This window comes from Tyto alba, unplaced genomic scaffold (genome assembly GCF_018691265.1).
Source record: "Tyto alba isolate M040663 unplaced genomic scaffold, T.alba_DEE_v4.0 Super-Scaffold_8, whole genome shotgun sequence".
In the NCBI taxonomy this organism is placed as follows: domain Eukaryota; kingdom Metazoa; phylum Chordata; class Aves; order Strigiformes; family Tytonidae; genus Tyto; species Tyto alba.
This window is the reverse complement of record NW_024881329.1, coordinates 892289-912667: the sequence shown is the minus strand read 5'-3', so window position 1 is coordinate 912667 and position 20379 is coordinate 892289. Positions and strand designations below refer to the sequence as shown.

The 20379-nt window shown below is 52.2% G+C and overlaps 1 protein-coding gene across 5 annotated transcripts in view; it reads left to right on the top strand.

Moving 5' to 3' along the window:
• HRAS (HRas proto-oncogene, GTPase) overlaps positions 1 to 20379 on the top strand; it is a 45730-nt gene that overhangs the window by 24136 nt on the left and 1215 nt on the right. For 3 of the 5 annotated variants that reach the window (XM_033003397.2, XM_042785693.1, XM_033003398.2), the window contains exons 2-6: positions 99 to 165; positions 10880 to 11033; positions 15698 to 15876; positions 18180 to 18339; positions 19033 to 19157. In XM_033003397.2, the coding sequence (XP_032859288.1) occupies positions 10923 to 11033; positions 15698 to 15876; positions 18180 to 18339; positions 19033 to 19152 (570 nt within the window). In that variant the 5' untranslated portion in view covers positions 99 to 165; positions 10880 to 10922 and the 3' untranslated portion in view covers positions 19153 to 19157. Of the gene's footprint in view, positions 1 to 98; positions 166 to 2071; positions 2214 to 10879; positions 11034 to 15697; positions 15877 to 18179; positions 18340 to 19032; positions 19158 to 20379 lie in introns of those variants that run through there. The other 2 variants (XM_033003399.2, XM_042785694.1) reach the window with 2 other exon arrangements.

Here is a 20379-nt window from a genome sequence, read left to right as displayed (position 1 = left end):
ACCCCAAGATATGCCTCTGAATCCAACCCAGCTGGAGCTGGCTGTTCCTGCAGAGAGGGATCCATCTCACTCCTCTTCTGTGTTTCTTCTCCTTCTAGGGGGACTTGAGCCATCCCCAGACGAGAGGACCCTATCTTCCTGCAGGGCTGGTTAGCCATTTAGAGGGTGAGTGCCACACGGGCAGGAGCAGGGGGACCTCCTGCTGTCCCCAGATGCTCATTCGTTTGCTTTTCTGCTTCTGGCCAACAGCTTCCACCTCTTTCCACGCGATCTCAGTGCTCACTGTCTGGACCTTTCTGCTGCAGGAGCTGTAGTGTGATATATGTGCTGCACGCACCATTTCATTCCTGGAGCTCACTAGTACTCTTGTAATATTATTTTGCTTCAAAACCTTGCCTTTTAAAAAGTCTCTTATCCATTAAAAGTTAAAAGAAAACATTTTAAAAACTAAAAACATTGTCCAAATGGTTCTTGAAACTTCCCAGCTGCAAATACCCTGCTTCTTTATCCCTTTATTTGCTTTACAAATATGTATGTGTTAGGATTTAAAGCAAGCAGGAAACTGAACAGCCAGACCTATTTCCATTGCAAATTCTTCTCAGTGAAAACGGCTTGGATGCATTTCCTGAAACCAGCTTCCTAATTTTTCCGTCAGCGGTTGTTTGGGAGGAACAGGGAAGGATGAGGAAGGAGAGAAGAACGGAAATCTCATAGGGGGGATGTCTTTCTTGACTAGGAGGTATGTTTTTTTGGCCCAATATGCAGCAGTGGTACTCAGGTTGGGACCGGCCCTTTTCTTAGGTGATGTACAAGGCCACCTTATACCAGTGGCTTCCTCCTTTCCTGTAGCCAGACTTTGAGCGGGGAACACAGCAGCGGTGCTCAGCCTGCCCCTCTGCTCCCAGCCCCACCTGCATCTCCCGTTGCTCGTCTGTGCATCGGAGCATGTGCCTCTCTGCAGGCCGCTGGTGCCTGTGACCCAGCTGTGATTTCATTGGGATAATTGGAGAACAGGGCACCTCTTGTGGCACTCCAGGCTTTCCTGCTTGACGTTCCCTGCCGTCTCTGCCCAGGGAAGCTGGGCTGGGGGGAGCTGCCAGCTCTGATAGCCCGACACAAAGACCCAGCAGGAGACCAGTGGCTTTCCCAACCAAAACCTCTACTGGGAGCTTTTTGTTTCACTTGAAGACCCCAGATGGGATGTCACACTGCCTGAATTTAGATCCCAGCTTTACCACACACTGATGACTTTGGCCCAGTCCCTTGGCTTCTTTGCATCCCCTTGCCTGTCTGTACAGGGAGGAGGTTGGTGTTTCTGTTTATGCATGGCCACCACCCCCAGCTCTAGCACTGGGTCCATCTCTTGCAGCTCGATGGTGAGATCTGAATTTGTCCCTTCTTACACTGTTGCAGCAGAGCACCAGGCAGCTGCCGGCTGCTGTAGCATGATGGCAGGAGTGGTTGGGCCCAGGAGAGGCTGTACCTTTCCCCAGCAGCTTGCCTGTGGCTGCTCCTTTTGTCAGCGAGAGGACCAGGCAGAAGATGTCAGGTACCTTAGGAAACTAGCCTGGAGACAGCATCTCTTGTTAACCCCACCTCATTATTGGGCAGTGTTTGCCTCAAAGCCTGGTGTTCTCTGTCCCTGTTAATAGCTGTAACTACAGAAATCCACTTACAGTGGCACTATGTACTCGTCTGGTCCGAGTTTCTATTTCATTGTGCCATATATCTTGTGGGAAAATCAATACAGTTTGGTACAGAGTCTAGCAAGTCCAGAGATTGCTCAGAGCCTGGGTTCACGGTTGCCTACCACACATTTTAGCAGTTACAGTTACTGTCATCTATAATGGGGTTCTTGTTTTAAACTTTCCTGGATACCTGTCCATCTTTTCATTTGCTCAAAGTACATCACGCTGCCTTTCGCCCATCCCATTTATGTTCATAGATGGGATTTTAATGCAAAGGAAGGTTAAAAGCTGCCTCTCCTTTTGAGCTCTGCCTTGGCCCCTCCGTTGCACAGAGTATGTTCTGCATTTGTTTTTCTGAAAAAGACTGGGAGGCCTGGGAGAAGTCTCTTTTCCAGGGCAAGGTGGAGAGCTGCCAGCCCAGGCGGGGAAGCGTCTGCCTCGGAACCACCTGCTCGGCCCTGGGAGACTGGAGAGGAGATGGAAGCGGGGGAGCCCTGGCAGTCTGCAGCCTTCTGCATCTCAGCAGTGAGAGCTTTTCCTCCCCCACACCGCTTTCCCACATGCGTTGGCAGAGTCAACACTAGGTCCTAAGTCCCGACTGCAAGATAAGAGCTTAGTTTTTATTTAATTGTCCCCTGTTGTCCCAGCCTATGTGTTCATGCCTTGGTGCATCTACTTTTGCCAGGCTTTCTGACAAAAATCCTTCCTTATGCAGGCTACTCTTGCTCATCTAGAGTCTCAAGCAGCACTTAATGTTTGACCATAAATCACGGGGGTAATTTAAAAACTGTCTTTGATTTCTTCAAAGTGCTGGCCCTGCCAGATGCAGACAACTGGTTTTTGGTTTTTTTTTCAGCTAATGACTTGGGTGCTAGCCCAGGTGGTTTCTCCCATCTGCTTGTGATTTTTCTTAAGGGTCTCTGTTCAGCAGTGGAGTGGGATGTATCATTTGCTTGCCTGTCTCCTTCAGACCTTTCCATGGACTGGCAGCAAGTAACCTGCGGAGCAGCATGCCTTCTCTCTGTGCAAATCAGCTTGGAAGATTGGTTCTTCTGCAGAGACTATGGTGGCATGAGCCCCTTGCTTTTAGCGAGCAGGGCAGAAAGGTGATGGTGGGAAGCGAAGATCCCACCACGATTTGCAAGCACATCCCAACACCTGCCAGAGTTTCCTGAGGGCATGCTGCTCTCCATGCCACATTCACGATGCTGGAGACATGGACTTGAGCAGTCCTGGTTTATAAGTTCTTGAAATAAGTGGCCTGCTAATCTTTCTCTGGAGTGTAGTAATTTTGGTGGCCTATATTGGCTGGGGGGGACAATTCCTTCATCCAGGGGGAAAGCTCTTGGGTAGCTGGTTTGTTCTTTGGGTTTATTGCTTTACTGAGTTGTGTAGGTTGTTTGCTGTTTTGGGTGGTTTAGGCATAGCTGCCAACCAGTCGTTTTTTTTAGAGTAAGCTGGCAACAAATAACTGTATTAAGAATATTTGTTGTTAGAGGGAGAAAGCGAAGGACAGCGTAGCTGGACCTGCTTACTGCTAACAGCCAGTGATTGCTCAGCTTTGTCTTTTACTCAGCTATCAGATAGCTGAAGAAGGAACCAGGGAACAGAAAATGGGCAGCAGCTTTGGTGAGGATGGTACTATCTTGTTTTCCTTTGTCCTTCCATCTCTTCTGGAGAGGGAAGATGAGCAGGGACTTCCCAAGCCCTTTGTGGCTGGGTAGTCTCTGGCAGAGGGGTTGTGTCGCCAGAGGTGCTTCAGCTGGAAGCTCTGCAAGGGCTGGGCCTGGTGCAGGCACCTGTCTGTGCCTGTTCAAAACCTTGGGCAAAGCCATGGCTTGCACCTTGCTGCTGAGACATGTTTATGGCTGCTGTGAAGAGGCAATCTCTCTCTTCCAGACCTGCCTGTGCCTCAAACCTGCCCACAGCTTTCTGCTGTTCTTCCTCCCAGGTTTCTTCTTGAATGCGTGCCTATTTGTTTGAGCCTCTAACATGATGTCATTCCTTACTCCTTTTCTTTGTTGACTCTGGAGCAATATTTTTGTGCTCAGTCTCTTGGGTTAGGCTGCCTCTTCCTTCAGATCTTGAAGAGCTTGCAGGGGATTGAAGAAGCCATTCTGTTCCTCTTAGGCTTTTTGGGGTTTTTTTCCTATCAGAAGACATTAGTTATCTCCAAGTTGCTTCTCCAAAGCAAGGCCACCATTTGCAACTTTTATTCCATCTTTGGCATCCCTCTCTGTGGGCTGCATTATCTGAGTTCACAGGTATGCAGCCAGCAAGCCAACAACAAGCATGTTGGGTTAGATTTGCAGCCCACTTGTTAATTTAAAAAGCAACAAGTAAATTAAAATGAGGCATTGGACAGGCTGTGATTCATAACAGAGCATCAGCTTGCCTGCCTTGTTTCCCTAATCTCTCTCAGGCTGGGCAGGCCGTGGAGAACACCAGCAGTTTGGCACTTGAGTGAACACAAAAGGTGGCGTTTCACACTGCTGGAGAAGTTCCTTCAGTCCCTCCAGAGGCTGCACTTTGTGATGTTGGTGACAGTCTTGTGCATGAGCAAATGGAGGAGCCTGGGCTGGGGTGAACCAGCAAGGTTTGCCACGTCAATGTCCTGAAATCATTGAGTAGCATTCCTGACTTGCAGGCGTGGTGGACTGCTGGTAAAAGTCCTCCTAGGGATCTGCACGCCACTCCTGCCTGCAAGGCACTGCTGCCAGAGGGAAATAAAATCAAACACTGTGGCATTTGTGGTCTAAGGGCTCCTCGGTTCCTATGGACAGAGCTTTTGGAGGAAAGGGTGCCCTGTCTGTAATGTGTCCCAAGAGATTTGCAGAGGTGAAACTGATTTCTGACAGCTTTAAATGCAGACCCTCCCAGTGAACAGGTAGAGGGTAAATGCTCAGTAATGGACAGTTTTAAAACTTCTGTCATGGCTGGCCTCAGTACAAAAAATCTGTCTCATGGCCTGTGTAGTTGGCTTGGTGTCCACGCTGGGGGAGAAACAAGGTGACTGGAGCAAAGGGAGGACACAAAGTTCCTTCAGTGATCCTGTTGGAAGGGTGTCAGAACCTCCCTCATGGTGGAAGGCATTGGAAACCCACTGCAAATCTCTTTCACTTGGCACCTGAGCTTTTCTTGAAACTTTAATGGTGTGATGGGACATACTGATGGAGCCAAGCCCCTTGAGTTCTTCACCTCTGCTGCTGCTGAGTGAGTTTCTGGAGGTTTCACAGTGGTGGGGGTTTTGGTACCAGGGAGGGGGCTACAACAGTGGCCCTCGTGAGAAGCTTCTCAAAACTCCCCCGGCTCCAAGTCAGCCCCAACTCTGGCCAGGGCTGAGCCAATTAGTGATGGTGATTGTGGCTCTCTGGGAACGTATTTAAGCAGGAGAACCTGAGAGGGGGCTGGGGCTTGTGAGGAGGAGTTACGAGAAGGACACCTATGTGAACAGCGAGGTCAGTGGGGGGAAGGAGGAGGAAGTGGGGGAGGTGTGCTGGAGCAGAGACCCCCAGTACCCCGTGGTGAGACGGCAGGGCCACCCCCCCTGCCACCCACGGAGGTCACGGGTGGAGCAGAGGCCGGCCTGCAGCCTGTGGAGGAGCCCACACCAGGGCAGGTACCCGCGCTTAAAGCAGGCCGGGACTCTGAGGGGAGAAGCAGCCCCCGCTGTTGTGGTTCGGCACTGGGAGGGCTGGAACACGCGGGGGGAACCACAGCGGAGCAGCGTGGGAACGGCTGCAGCCCGTGGGGAGGACTCAGACTGGAGAAGGTTCGTGGAGGACTGTCTGCAGTGAGAGGGGAGCCCCGTGGAGCAGGGGAGGGGTGCACGGCGTTCCCCCCACCTCCTGAGAAGGAAGGAGCGGCGAGCTGGCTGTGACCCCCATCCCCTGCCCCTGCGCTGCTGGAGGAGGAGGGAGAGATGGGGAGCAGAGCTGAGCCCGGGGAGAAGGGAGGGTAAGGAGAGGTGTTTTTGGATGTGGCAGTGCTTCTCACCGTCCCACCTTGTCTGTTATGTGGTGGTGGTGTTAGTGTTTGAATTGATGTTCTTTTTTTTTTTTTTCTTCCCCTGATGAGTCTGTCTTTTGCTCATGACTGTAATGGGTGAGCCATCCCTCCCTGTCCTTATCTGGATTCCTGAGCCTTTTTTGCTTCATTTTCCCCTTCCCATTCTAGAGGGGGAAGGGGTGAGTGAATGGCTGCATGGTGCTCAGTTGCCCTCTGGGCTCAACCTATGACACACAGTCAGGTCCCCAAACCACTTCTCCCCCTGCAGATGAAGCTCTGTGCTGGAGAAGAGGGTCCGTGAAGGTCAGGTTGTTCTTTGTAGGGCACAGCTGAGTCTCTGGGTAGCACCTTGATGCCTACGCCTGCTTAGCCCCGTGAAAGCTTGCACCAAGCATCTCGGTCCTTGCTTCTGCAGGCGAAGCTTCCGTGCAGCCCAGCATGCATAGGCAGGGGAGAGGACAGGGAGATGTGCCTTCTGCCCTCACCTACACCTTCACGCCCAGGGCAGGGCACTTGGTCTCCTGGCTTCCTGCACAATGCTAGCAGATGTTTCTTGTTTGCTGGAGCTTTGTGACTCCAGCTACCGAGCTGTGAGCAGCTGCCACTGCCAGGCGGGAGCACTCGGCGAGGCTTTCCTAAAGAGCTTTGAATGGGAGCCAGGACCCCTCTCGCTACAGGAGAAAATCCGTGAGTTCAGGAAATACAGCAGTGGCAGATCCAGCTCCACGCTGAGGCTGTTGGCTTGGCATGTGGATCCCAGCCCTCTTCTTCCCAGACTGTGCTCCTGAATGGCTCTCCTCCTTGCCGTCTCGCTCAGCGATTTGTTTGACAACCCTGCGTGGCTTTTGGGGGGTGCAACCTGAGTACTGCAAGAGGTGATAAATTTGGACAGTCATGGAAGACGCCAGACAGCAACCTGGGTCAGGCTTTCAGGTCTTGAAGAGCTTGCAGGGGATGGAAGAAGCACTGTTCCTGCTCAGCATGGGATGGGAGGCTATGCTTTCGTGTTTCCCTCTGTTATTTTGTGGTCAGCTTTGTCTGGGCTCGCTGCTGAGAAATAGAAACTCTTATTTATCCTCCTCTGGAAATCCTCACATCAGGAGAAGCTTTCACAACAGCCAACCTCCGTTCAGTGTGTCCCCAGACTGAGCGTGAAAACTTGGGGTGTCTGTTGCCATCTCTCTGGCATGAGCCCCACACTCTTCCCTGTCTCTGCTTTTTAGGAGAGCCAGAAACATTGTCTTTGGGATGACTGTTCCTTGAACCAGACCATGCAGTGGTGGTGATGTTCATGTGGCGTTGAAGAACACCCACCCCTGTGTCAAAACCTGCGCGTGCATCCATGAGCATCCTTGCTCTTCTCATGTTCAGGAGCAAAGAGTGATGGGGAGCTATGAGATGGTGTTGGTAAGGTCAGTTTAGGGATAAGACCAGCTGCCCAAGTCTGTAACAAAGCTTGGCCATATGGAAATCCCTGCTTTCCCCACAGCCTTGGGCCAGGCTTCCTCTTCTGTGGCATTTGCATGTTCTCTGATGAGCAGCTGGGTCTCCCCCTCAGAAGAGCTTGCATCATGGATCCTTTGGGAAAGGAAGCGAGCTCCTCTAAACATTGATTTTAGCACACATTGATTCAGGCAGCTCTCACGCCATCAGTCCCCATACTCTTACTCTACATTAGGACATGTCTTACAGCCGATGGTATGAAACAGTCGTGTGGGCTGGACTCATCATCCTCTGCAAGCTGTAGAATCCCTCCTGCCATTGCTGGGGCGAGGATGGCGTGCAGAACAGTAACGTTTTAGCTGAGGTGCCAGAACCTTCTAGACATGGTGTGAGTGAGCAGACACCAACATTGCAGAGCTCTTGTATGTGAATCGTACGTGTGCTGGCAGCGAGAGGTGAAGGAGCAATAGCTTTTTCACCCCCTTCATTTCCTCCACCTCTTGGGTGGGTGCGGAGCAGGGAGATGGGGGTCTGTGTTTTTCTGGCAGAGCCAGAGCTCGGAGCTCTGGGCTGGGGTGGTGATGATCCCCCTCCCCGTGCCCTATGTGGTTACCCTCTGCTGCGCAGCTGAGCTCAGCTGGAGTCCAGAGCAGGGGAAGACCCTTAAGCTGCCGTGGATGACCACCTTGGCCCCCCCCTCCTGCTGCAGTGTGGCCCAGGGGCTGGGTGGGCTGGGGGTCCTCTGAAGGGACAGGCCAAGCAGTGCCTTCCACTGGGGCGGTCTCAAGGGAGGACCTGCTCGAGGACTCATGTCATCTTCTCCCCATATTGAGTCTCGGCTTTTCTCACTGCCCGTAGGCCTGGGCGGTTGTGCGGTTCCCCTTGAGCATCGTTGCGGCAGCTGCTCCGTTGTTAGCACCAGATGCAGAGCATGGTCAACTGTAGCCTTTACTCGCAGCCACCGTGTGTTTTGCTAGGGGTTGCAGCCCTCCATGCTCTGTATGAAAGATGTGAGGTGATTGCAGAGTTTCTTCAGACCTTCAAGACCCCTCTGTGTTCAGCTGTGAGGCTGTTTTGCTGCAGGAGTGATCCCCTCCTGGCCAGCACTGTTGATGGAGACGATCAGTCAGCATTTGCTCCTCAGTCCCCGTATCAGCCTCTTGCTGTCCCTCATGGTAATTGTCTCTTCCCATTTGAGAGAGATGAGAAGAGTGGGGTGGAGATCTCTCTGTCCCTGCGAAGCAGTGTGACGTTCATACGCATGAGGCCGTGCGTTAATGGAGCAGAGCAGCGTGCACAGGGTCAACACGTGCACCTGCACAACGATCACTTGGATGTCTCCTGTAGCCTTGCTTTCAACCTGCATCTCTTCCTTGGCTGCCAGAACAGAGGCACATTGGATTTTTCTGGGAAGCTGTGGCACTTTTGGGTGTGGACCTAGGGTATCACATCATTTGCACCTCATTTCCCCCACCATCATCACCGTGCTTACCAACCTTGGGCGTCTCTGGCAGTGAGGACTGGCACAACAACCAGAGATCCTGCTTGGCACTGTGTTTGTGCTTTGGTTGCTTTTTTGCACACCCTCCCTTACCCTTCTGCAGGATCCTGGATGCTGAGAAGGGCATGAGCTTTGTTTGCCTTCCTGCTACCGAGACACCAGCTCAGAAAAGGGCTTTGGCAAGAGGCAGTTGTGTCTGACTGCTCCCAGCTCGAGTGGGTGATTGAAGTGTCTGAGTGGTTTCAGGTTGCAATCAGGTGGGGATTGGAGGCAGAAAGTTCTGGCTGCCTTGCCATTAGATCTTTGCTGCGTTAGCAAATATATCGGGCGCAGGCTGGCTCTGGAGTGGCCTTTGCCAGCACAGTTTGTACCAGCTTCCAGGGTTTTGGGAGCGGGGCTGGTGTGCCCCCGGAGGAGGGCGGAGTGGTTTAACTGTCCGGGGCAGGGAGGGGTACGTGTGTGTGTAACCCCGGTGTGGTGGAGTTGCAGGGCTGTGTGAAATGGTGACTGGCCGGGGGAACGGCCCTCCCAACACCCGCTGTGTTTGGGGTGGCTTCCCCAGAGCTCGCAGATGACAGCCGTGGCCGAGTGTCTGACCCTGGGGTGACTTTCAGTGGGCAGAGGTTGCAGTCCCATGAGGGTGGATTTCTATTTAAACCTTCGGGGTTTTGTAATCTTCCTGAGCTGAAGTTCCTCTTTCTCGGCAGAGCTGGAACAAAAATTTAAGGGGAGGGGTGTGTGAATTTTTTCCTGCTGAAGGGCCATGACAAGTACATGACACTGCAGAAGTATGGTTTGCTCATTCTGACCTTAATCATCATTCCCAATTAGCACCTTTCATGATAGCATCTCTCGCTCCCCTGTGGGGCATGCCAGCTTCATCTCGTGGGAGCAGGGGTGCCCCTTCCGCAGTCTTCCTCCCTGTTGCGAAGGCCAGCGCAGCAGGAGGCATTAGCTGGAGGATGGGCAGAGGGTGTGGATGTGCCACTGTCTCAAACCTGCCCTGCAGTCTGAGGTCTAATGCAGCCTCGAGGATGAAGACATGGGGCTAACGGCATATTTGTGGGGGTCTGGGACTTCTTCTCTGTTCCTGTGGGTGCTGACATCCAAACTGCGTTGGTCAAAGCTTTCAAATTTATCTAATGATTTTGGATCACCAGCTTGAGATAAGGCAAATAGGAGACAGTACTGAGCACTCCTGGAAAACCAGACCTCTTAAATTGGTTACTTTAGGGTTTACTTCTGGTTTACAGAGCCTGTCCCTCCATTTTCTTATCCGTAACACTCCCTTACCTCTTGAGGCTTGCTTGGGGAATGCATGAAGTTTTCATCCAGACGGCAGTGCTGAAGGGTTACAGCATATCACAGGATAAACACAGTTTTGTATTCAGTTTAATGGATTATTTTGCCCATATTGAAGTAACCTTCATTACTATTGGAGTCTATTAGGTTAAACAGCTCTGGATGCTGCAGTTCTGTTCTGTACCTTTAGACCAAGTTTCATGGTTTTAGGTGAGGCTATCTCACGTTTCAGACCCCAGCGCATCGGACCATAAAAGCAAAAAACAGACAGTGGATCCTGGAGGCACAGTACAGGGTGACAGACTGAAGTGAAATAGGTGTAATTTTCTCTGACCAGATTCCCAGGGTAGTCAGTGCGCTGAGTGGGAAGAAGGTAAGAAAGCCCTTGACCCTTGGGGCACGTGGACCATCCCACCATCTCCCCATTTCCAGGCCAGGCTTGCCAGGGTGGTCCTGGAGCAGAATACCCCTGCAGTGGCAATTTCATGAAGCAACATTAAAAGCATGTTGCATCCCTGGTGGTGGTTTGCTGGTTTTCACCCCAAGGAGTGAGGGGTAGCTCTTTGCCATCCAGAATAGCAGTGACGTGGGTTTATTTTGGCCCAATCCTCAATCCTTACTGAAGTCAAGCAACTTAAGAGACTGTGAAAACATTAAGGGGTGCAACCTCTGCCTTGCAGAATCAGGTATCTCTGTGTTACAAGGTGCTGGATCCCAGACCTTGGTGTCTCTACCAAGCAGCGTTTGGGTGCTCCTGGGACATGCAGGAGACGTTGGGAATGCTCCATACCCGAGGAATGAGGTTGTGCTTTGCAGATTTCTGCCTTTCCCGGCAGAAGAGTGGGGCTGACCGCTCAGCCCTGCTGCAGAGCAGGCAGCGACAGGGAGGGACCCCCCCCCCCCCCTCCTAACACTGTGGCCGTGTTTCTCCTTGCAGGTGGTGGTGCTCCTTGAAGTCCTGAGCTGGGGTCAGCTGGAAGATGACCGAATATAAGCTGGTGGTGGTGGGAGCTGGTGGTGTCGGGAAGAGCGCTTTGACGATACAGCTCATTCAGAATCATTTTGTTGATGAGTATGACCCCACGATAGAGGTAAGCGGCTCTGGGCATGGGGTCTCTTGTCTGCGTGTTTTCCTCTTGCTCTTCTCCACCTTGCCTCCAACTCAGAGCGTGCTCGGCTTGGTCTCGAGTCTGAACTTGAGCAGGGATGTTCCTCTGCTTCACAGGGCTACTCCGAGTCGCTGCATGCGCGTTCAGAGGTCGTAGTGACTGACTTGTGCCTCCTGCAGAAGGACAGCGGTGTCTGCTGAAGGGAGATAGCGAGGGAGGCAGCAGAAGCAGGCAGAGCCACGCAGCTCCTTTCTGAGAGGCAGCACAGAAGTCCTTTCTGATGAGATGACAGCGTAGGGAGGGGTTAAAGGTTTGGGATTGAAGAGCTGCTTTGTGCCTATGCTTCTGTTTCTTCTCCTGTGAAATTAGAGTAAATATATTGACTTCTCGTGCAGGATGTTTTGAGATTTAGTAATGAAATGGGGTTTATCAGAGCTTGGTTGTATTACATGTATCCTGCAGTTTGAGTGAGACATGCCAAGCAGCTGAACTGTTATGGTTCCCAGAGTGCTGCCTCTGCTCCATCGTGAGGAATTAAAGGTTGAAGTGTGGGTCTCATAGTCGGTGTGGATGCCTGTCTGCTGGCCTTTCCAGCTCAGCACCCTGCCAGGAGAAGCAGGCAGGGACCCTGTGCTCCTCCCGGCTGCGCAGAGCACACGTCTGGTGTTCAATATCTATTACACTATTTTTAGTTGGTGCTTTTTTTTTTTTTACCTTTTAAAAACACATCCCATTTTCCTACTGCTTTCACCATTGCTAGCAAGATGGTAATTACCCCCTGCATGACTTACACCTTCGTTTGGGGGTGATGTGGGCAGCGGCCGCTGCTCTGCACGGGGAAGAAGTCCACCCTGGGAAGGCAAATTACAGCTCTGGCATGCCTCTTGGACAATAACCTCCTTGTCTGCAGTCCTAAAGGATTCTCTACCAGATGTGTATAAATGCAGCTGTGGTTACTGCCGTTATTATTATCATAATGGCTAAAATGCCCCAGCTGGGATCAGAAATCTATTCTGGTAGGTGTTGTATGTGTAGTCCCCACCCTGAAGAGCAAGACAAGACTTGGTAGAAAGGCAGAAATAGTCCTACAGACGGGAAGGAGAGAAAGCACTTAAAAGCACGTGCTATTACATCATTTGGCCAAGGTCACCTGGAAAGTCCGTGGCAGAGACTGGAAATTAATTTAAGGGCTCCTGAGTCTCAGTGCTTCACCTTGCTTATGGATGCAGTTGCCTTCTTCCCCAGCTCCTCTCCCCTCACGTGCTTGTCACCGGTAGCATCGCATGCTTTTCTTAGAAACCCGTTCCAGGTTGGTTTTGGCAAAAGAGCTGCTGATGGAGAGCAACCTCCCTGGAGAGATGTCTGCATGGATGGATCCTCTCTTGGACCTTAGGGTGGGCAGAGGCAGCTCTGACCCAGTGACGTGTTGGGTTTTGGCATCCTTTTTTTTTTTTTTTGTCTCCAGCTGCCTGCCCCCTGTATGTACCCTGCAGGGAATTTTATCCATGTAAACAGGCACCGGGGAATGTAAACCTTGCATGGCATTTCCCAGCACACCCTCCTCACCCTGCCCGCTCCTGCCGTGCTCTGGGAGATGCCTGCTCTCTTCCCTTCTTCCCCCCAGCCCCACTCTGCTCTTCTCCTCCTCTTCTCTTCCTACAGCAGCCATGAGCTGCTCTTCACCCCTCTCCCCCCTGGTACTCTTCCCCCTCAGGTCCTGCCAGCCCCGATGCCTTTGCAGCTCCCCTGGTCATTGTGACCTGCAGCCCCCTCTCCCTGGCCACCTTCTCACTCATTCCAGGGTGACTCCTTTTAATTATGCTTCATTTTACGGGGATTTAGGACTCGCAGTTACCTGCCAGCAATCCGAATGTGACCAACAAACCTGTGACTAAGCTGCTTTGGATCATGCCCAGGAGCTGACTCTGACTGTTCAGCCGGCTAACAAACAGCACAGCAAAGCTGAAATGTGCAGGATAAAAGGGGGAAAAAAAAGAGTATACGTGCGTGGAGCAAAGGCTTTACCCGTCACTTAAATGAATTGAGCACGGGCAGTGCTGCAAAGGGTCAGGGTGCACCGAGATGATGTTCCCCAGGGCAGGAGGGGTGGAGAAGTGAGTTTGTCCCCTCTCTGGGGCAGGGACCCCAACTGAGTGCCTGCTCCCCTCCTGATTCACTAATGCAGATGTCTGGCTTTGTAACTCAGCGCTGGCTGACCTGCTACAGCGTGCGCTTGCTCTTGGGCTGCCAAGGAGCCTTAAGACCTTTATTTTGGGAATGGGAGGGCCGAGGCACCAAGGAAGTATGTGCTGCTGTCCGTGTCCCGTGGCAAATGAGCAAGGATGGAGTACAGAGTCAGACTGTGTTGAGAAATTCTTTGGTTCATCTTCCAGCTTTTAGCAGTCAGCTAGTAAATGGGCTTCCCAAGCCCCTGGTCATATCCTGACCGTAGTGTTTAACAAATGGACCTTTTGGCCTGGTTCCCCAGCACAGCTGGGCTGCTCCCGGCGTCTCTCTGGGATCCTGAGTCTGAAACCCAAGTGGACGTTGTTTCTGCTGCCTGGCACTTCACAGCTGGGTCTGGCCGCTTTCCTTGTGCAGGAAGGTGGGGTAGAACGTGGGGGGGCTGCGGGGTGCAGGTGGCTGGACATGGGGGCTGGTGGCAGCTACCCCAGTCACCTGGCAGTGTGGCAGGGATGGCTGAGCCACCGTCCCCACCATCCTGGGAGGGGGGGAGTTCAGCTGAAGCTGGACACAAAGCAAGGGTGGGGAGAGCGTGTCCCCTTCCTTCGGGGAGCGGGGCTGCGCAAGCATCCTCTGCAAGACCATTAATACCTGCACTTCGTTAGCGAGCCGGCCGGCCTTGCAGGCAGCCTGTTGGTGACCGGAGCCGAGGGGTGGGATTGCTTCTCCGTAGGCATGCTGTCTGCTGGTGAGACCTCCTCTAATTGGGGACCTGGCAATTAATTGTGAACATGTGTGCGGAGAGACCGGTCCTCTGGGTGCAAGCCAGGGCGTAGGGGTGGGAGGATGCTCGGCTGGGCAGAGCAGGCAGTGGGGTCCCCTTTGCTGGTCCCCTGCCAGGCACTGGGACCCTGGAGGTGCAACCAGTGCTCTTCCACCTTGCACCAAGGAGGCTCCAGGTACATTACTGATTAGCAACGGGAGTGCCTCCCTGCAGGGCAGCCTGCCAGTTGCCTTCAGAGCGGTTGGCTGGTAGCCAGCCCAGCGTTCCACGCTTATTCCCAGTGGGTCAGCAGTCCCCTTTTTTGGGAAGAAAGTCAGGGCAGAGCAGATCTCATCTCCTCTAATTTCGCGGCTCCCTCTGCATGGTGAGGAAAGATTTTAATTAGCCACAGTAGATGACGTTGTTGTAGTGATGAACCAAAGGGTGGAGGCCACGTTGGCCCCATTCCCTTTCCGTGCCGCTGCGGGTCCTGTCGGTGACCTTTGCTGCATCGGCTGTTTGTCTGCAGACCTGCAGAGCTCATCTGATAACATTGTTGTGGTCATTGCAAGAGCAGCAGACGTTTTGAATGAATTTTAAACCGAAGCCATAGCCTCTGCAAAGCACTGTCATGGGCATGTTGCTGACTTGCAGCTTTTTCATACCTTTGGTTTTGGCTTCCTTCTCTTGCTGAGCGTGGAGGATGCTGTCCCATACCTGGGGGACAGCTGTCGGAGGGGCAGGAGGCTGTTCCTCTGTGCAGGCTGCCCGGGCAGCATCCCTGCTGCTGAGACCAAGCATGAGGGAGAGGCACGGTGGGGAGGAGCGGTGCTTTGAGGAGCCTGCCTTGAAAATGAAGCTTTTTGAGGGATGCCCTAGGTGATTTCCAGGCCTCTTCACATCTGCCATAAGTTGCCATTGCCTCTGCTGCAGGGAAAACCCCCAACTTCAAAGGACCTGCCTGGATAGTCCTTACCTCTCCTGGAGCCCTCTGGGCACAGAATGGTTGTGGGAAACGCCCTCCTCACAGTGTGATTTTTTTTTTTTATTATTATTATTTTTTTCCCCTTTTTGTTTTCCCTGCCTTCATGTTTGAAGGAGAGGTTTACCATCAAGCCCAGTTTGCAGCCTTACTGGTGGCATGTCGCCTCTGGTGCCTCATCTGAGATGTGCTGGAGGTGCTGGATTTCCAGGTGATTTTAAGCACCTCCCAGCCCTGCAGATCACAGACAGTGACTGGAAGCCCTGGCCAGCCAGAGCCGCCTTTCCTGGGTTTCCCCTTCCAGCACCCGGGCAGGGCAGCAGCAAAAGGGATTAGCCGGGACTAAATAAAGCTTAGGAAAATAGTTGTTGAGGGCTACGTGGTGCGATAGAGACAAAGCTGCCCCCGGTCTGCCAGAGGCAGGGCTTGGAATGGGGAGAGCAAGCCAGGGGCTGTCTTCTCTGTGGCTCTGCCCCAGAAGGGGAAACCTGCTCGGCTGGTCCCCTTTTCCCTTTTTTGTCTTTTCGTCTTCTATTTCCTTTCCCTCCCATTTTTGAAACAGATCGAGTTGGCTATTTAATGGGAGCTAAACCCAGGCAGAGCGTGACCTGGCATCTCCCCAGGGATGCATTCGCTGCATCCCTTTGCTTGGCCAGACCTGAGCCCTCCCTTAACGCATCCTCCTTCCTCCCTTTCTCTCCCTCTCCTGGCCTGCAGGATTCCTACAGAAAGCAAGTCGTCATTGATGGGGAGACCTGCTTGTTAGACATCTTGGATACCGCAGGGCAAGAGGAGTACAGTGCCATGAGAGACCAGTACATGAGAACGGGGGAAGGATTCCTGTGTGTCTTCGCCATCAACAACACCAAGTCCTTTGAAGATATTCACCAGTACAGGTCGGTATCCTGGGAAGGGCCCCTTCCCTCTTGCCCTGTGCAAAGGGGGAGGCCTTGCCGCTGCACCCTCCCGCCCTCCCTTTTAGATCAGGCCCCACGGTGGAAGCACTGGCTGCCAGCAAAGACAATTAGCTGAAATGGCCTTTCCCCAGGGAAGAGACGGAGCAGACGGCTAATGTCAGTGACTCCAGTAAAACCCATCCGAAGGGATTGCTTGTGGCCTTTGGGGACTCGGTAATGTAATGTTCAAGTGTTTATGGTGACTAAAGAGAGAGCTGATCCTCTGTGACCCCCTCCCTTCCCTCCCTAATTAATGGAATTGTGTTGTTAGTGCAATCGATCTCAGTGACTTCTGCTGGGCCCGGGAGCTGGGGGAGGAGGCAGGGCAGGGCTGCTCCCCCCCCGCTGCAGTGGGGCTGCTGTCTGCCCGCCTCACACATGGGGGGGGGGGAAAGGCCCTCCTGGTCGGGGGGTGGGGAGCTGGGTTTCAACCGGGGCAGGAGGAGAGGCAGAGCCCCGGCGAGGTGACTTGGCCAAAGAGCTGTACCGGGGGAGGGCAGCGGCAGAGCTGCGACCCCATCCCTGCGCGGTTCCGCTTTGGCTGCACCCAGGTTACCTGCTGCTCCCCCCGTGCTGCCACCACCCCTGCAGAGCTGGAGAGCCGAGACGATAGAACTGCAGTGGGAGTCCTCTCTGGTCGCTCTGATGCTATAGCTTAGGTGGGGATCTCTGCTTTATGCCTTCCTCTGAGGCTTGGCTGCGGCGGGAGGCACTTGCAGAGGATGCGCGGGACGGCTCCGCCTGTCCCTGCTCTGCCCACTGCCCACCCCAGTCCCTCACCGTAAACCCAGGACCCAGACAATCCTGTAGCTCCCAGCACAGGCACAGCCTCGCTCCACGCTCGGAGGCGCTGCTCCGAGCTGTCGGGATGTCCCAGTCGGCGGCTAGCAGGCGTGTTCCCTCCAATAACTATACGGTTGGACTGATTTGGCTTGGTTTAGCTGAGCGGGAGGACAAAGGATGGGATTTTCCTGAAGCACCTGAGGGATTCGGCTGCATTCATCCTTGCACTGGCGCTGGGGCCTGTGAATCGCTCTCAGGATGGCTTGATTTCAAGCCCCGGTTTTAATCATGATGTAAATCACTGGCTTTCATCTCGTTTTGCCTGTGCTCTTTGTGTTTGCGCTTTTAAAAGAATATTCCCCAGAGAAATGCTGGCTCTCCCTGGTCAGTAACCATTAGGAGGTATCTCTTTTCAGCTAAGTGTAGCCCATGAACTAAATTTAGTACTTGCGTTTGCTGATCAAGATGCTACATGGAACATTTAAGTGGCTTTATGGCATACCATACATACAGTCAGACTTCATTTCTGTGTTCTACTACATTAAAAAAAGATGACTGATTTTTTTTTTTTTTTTTTTTTGTGTGTGTGTGTGTGATACGTGTCCCGCCGCTTTTGGATGGAAACTTTCTGCATTTTAATTGAAATAAATCGGCATTTTAAATAATACTTTTATTAGTTAAATAAAACCGTGTTAAACGTTCTGGATGCATAAGCAAGAAAAAAAAAAAAAAAGCTGGTTTGCATCTGAAGTTAAATGATTTATTAAGCAAAGGAAGTTATTATCTATCAGGAGGGAATTGAATGGATTGTTTGTGGTCATAATGGCCTTTAAGATTTTTAGAAGTGGTAGATCTCATCCTCGCCCACCTAGTTTTAAATCCGAGGTTGGAATGAAGAAGTGAGCATTTACAGCTTTTCTGCTTCCCAGTTGTTTTCTCAACTTTGAGTGACCTGAACTAAACTGAAAGGAAGCACATACTGCCTGTGCATCTGCAGAAAAGGTTACAGCTGCCAAAAGCCGGTTTCTCAGCTCAGCAAATTCTGTTTGCAGGTGATTTTTTTTTTTTTTTTTTTTTTTTAATAATCCCCATTCAGGGGGGGATTAGTTGATCTAAAACGTTGGAAATAACACAGGTAACAGCTTGAGTATTCATTTTTGTTTAGTTTGAGCTGTCTTAAGCTCATGTCTTAATACAGCTTAATTTCAAGTTGTGCTTTGTGAACAGTTGCATTTAAAGGGCAGAAGTATGTTTCGTTTGAATTTCCAGAAGTGCCCTAGCCGTTTTGCTGTTTGCCCACTTGTTTGCCATCATTTACTTTCTCCTGGGAGCCTATCCCAAGGCACTTGGCAGGAGCGAAGCGTAGCTGTTCATTCTTAACGAGGAAGCTGGTGTGGAGTGTCCCGGAGCTGCCCCCGATGCCTTTTCCCCCTTCACTTTGGCACCTCTTACTCTTGCAGGGAGCAGATCAAGAGGGTGAAAGACTCCGATGATGTTCCCATGGTGCTGGTGGGAAATAAGTGTGACCTGCCAGCCCGGACCGTGGAGACCCGGCAAGCGCAGGACCTGGCCCGGAGTTACGGGATCCCCTACATAGAAACGTCTGCCAAAACCAGACAGGTAGGAGGAGGGTTTTAAACAAGATCTTCTTTCTCTTCTCTTTTCTCCAGTGCTGTCCCGGAGAGGCAGGAAGGGGCAGACCCCACTTTGCAGACAGATGGGTGCAAGGATCAGGGTTAGTTGCTCCCTCAAGGCTATAAATGCTCCATCAGGACGTTTCCTCTCCTGTCCAAGCTCGAGCCCCCATCCTGGAGAAGTGTGTAATTCGTGCTCTGGCAGTGGTGAAGGGAAGATGCCTTCTCCGAGCTTTTTCCAAGGCTCTGCCATAACCCCCCTGCTCGCCGCAGGCCAGCTAAGCTCAGGCTCGCCCGTGGTCTATTTTGTCGGGATATTCCAGTGCTGGAAAGACCACATGGAGCTCCCAGAGCACAAAGGTGGAAGCGGAGCAGCTGGTACCTTCAGAGGTCTGGTGGGGGACCTCATTCAGGTTGCCAAAAGCGGGTGATTCTCAAGGAGCTAAGAGCACCTTGGCCTCGTGGTTGCTCATTCAACCTCGCTCTCTGCTCGGGGGCCACGCTAAGATCCCCGTTAGTCTTCCCAGCTTGTTTTCGTGCTTTTACCTCCGCGATTTGCATTGCTGGAAGACAGCACCAGGGACTCCTAGCTGGGGAGCAAAGCCCCCCCCCCCCCCCCCCCCCTCCACTTGTCCCCTCGCAAAGTGGGCAGCTGCTTCAGGCGATGCTTTTCTTCCAGGGCGTTGAAGATGCCTTCTACACCTTGGTGCGGGAGATCCGTCAGCACAAGCTGCGCAAGCTGAACCCCCCCGACGAGAGCGGCCCCGGCTGCATGAACTGTAAATGCGTGATATCGTGACTACGGTGAGTTTTGGTAGCAGGAGATGGGGTGCAGTGGGGGGAATATTGGAAGCAGGGCAGGAGGCGGCTGCGGACGCGCTCGTATGCAAACAAATGCGACCGAAACAATTTCAGCAACGGGTATTTTTTAATGAAACACCTTTCTGACTGAAATTGCATCTTTCTGTCAAAACATAGGTAAGTCAAAACTCTCGCTTTCCCGAGGAAGCGTGGAGGAGGAAAGGGTTGTTTATTTTCTCCCCCTCATTTTGTAGAACAAAATTCTACAGAACTGAATAAAAAAAAAAAAAAAAAAAAAAAAAAAACGTGTTTTGTCACGTTTTCCCTGGGAAAGCTCCTTCCCATGCCGCCCCTCTGAAAGAGCAGTTAAGCTGGTGTTGGAGGTGTGTGGCTGGCTGCGTGTTCACCGGGCTGGCCCTAGGAGAGTTCAGATGAAGAGCTGGGTGAGCGCATTGCCTCCTAAAGCACTCGTGTGAATCGCCCTGTCCTAAAGCTTCAGGGCAGACCTGTCCCACGGTGAAAGTCCCGTGTTCCTCAGAAGAGTTTTCCCCGTTAGGTAGATCCCCTGGGATATTTGGAACCGGTGCAATGTTGAGAATTAGCCATAAGGGGGCTGTTTTGCTTTTATAAATTGTGCGTGCTGGAGCCAGAAACAGTGTTTTTCAGACTATGTTCTCTTGCTCATTTTCGTTCTTTTTCTTTCCTTGTTGTTTTTTTTGTTTTTGTTTTTTAATGATGAGTTTATTTAAATCATTGCAATCCTGCTGGATAGCAGTGAGGGACAGCTCCTGTCGTTGTCCCTGTGTGAGCTGGGTGGCCTTAAGCCGAATGCCTGGGATCATCTGGCTGTGTAACCAGCTCCTTCCATGGCAGGAGTGGGGAGAGAGGCAACGGGGGATGAGTGCACCGGGGAGATGCACACCTAAGGATATCTGGGACTGGGGTGTGGGAGAAAAGCCTGCATGAACATTGCCCTTAAAGTCTTTTGGGGAGTTTTCCAAGCACCCAGACTGGCCCTTCACCTTTTTAACACAACGGCTGGAGTGCTGAAGAGAAGCGCACCGTATCCAGAGATGGTGCTAAGAGGGTCTCACTGAAGGTGGAGGTGGGCAGCTGTTTTTTTCTCTTTTTGGGCCAAAGGCCGTGAGTGCAGCAAGAGCTCTTCCCCCCCCCCCCCCCCCCCAAAAAAAAAAAACCAACCAACCAACCAAAAAAACTCAAAAAC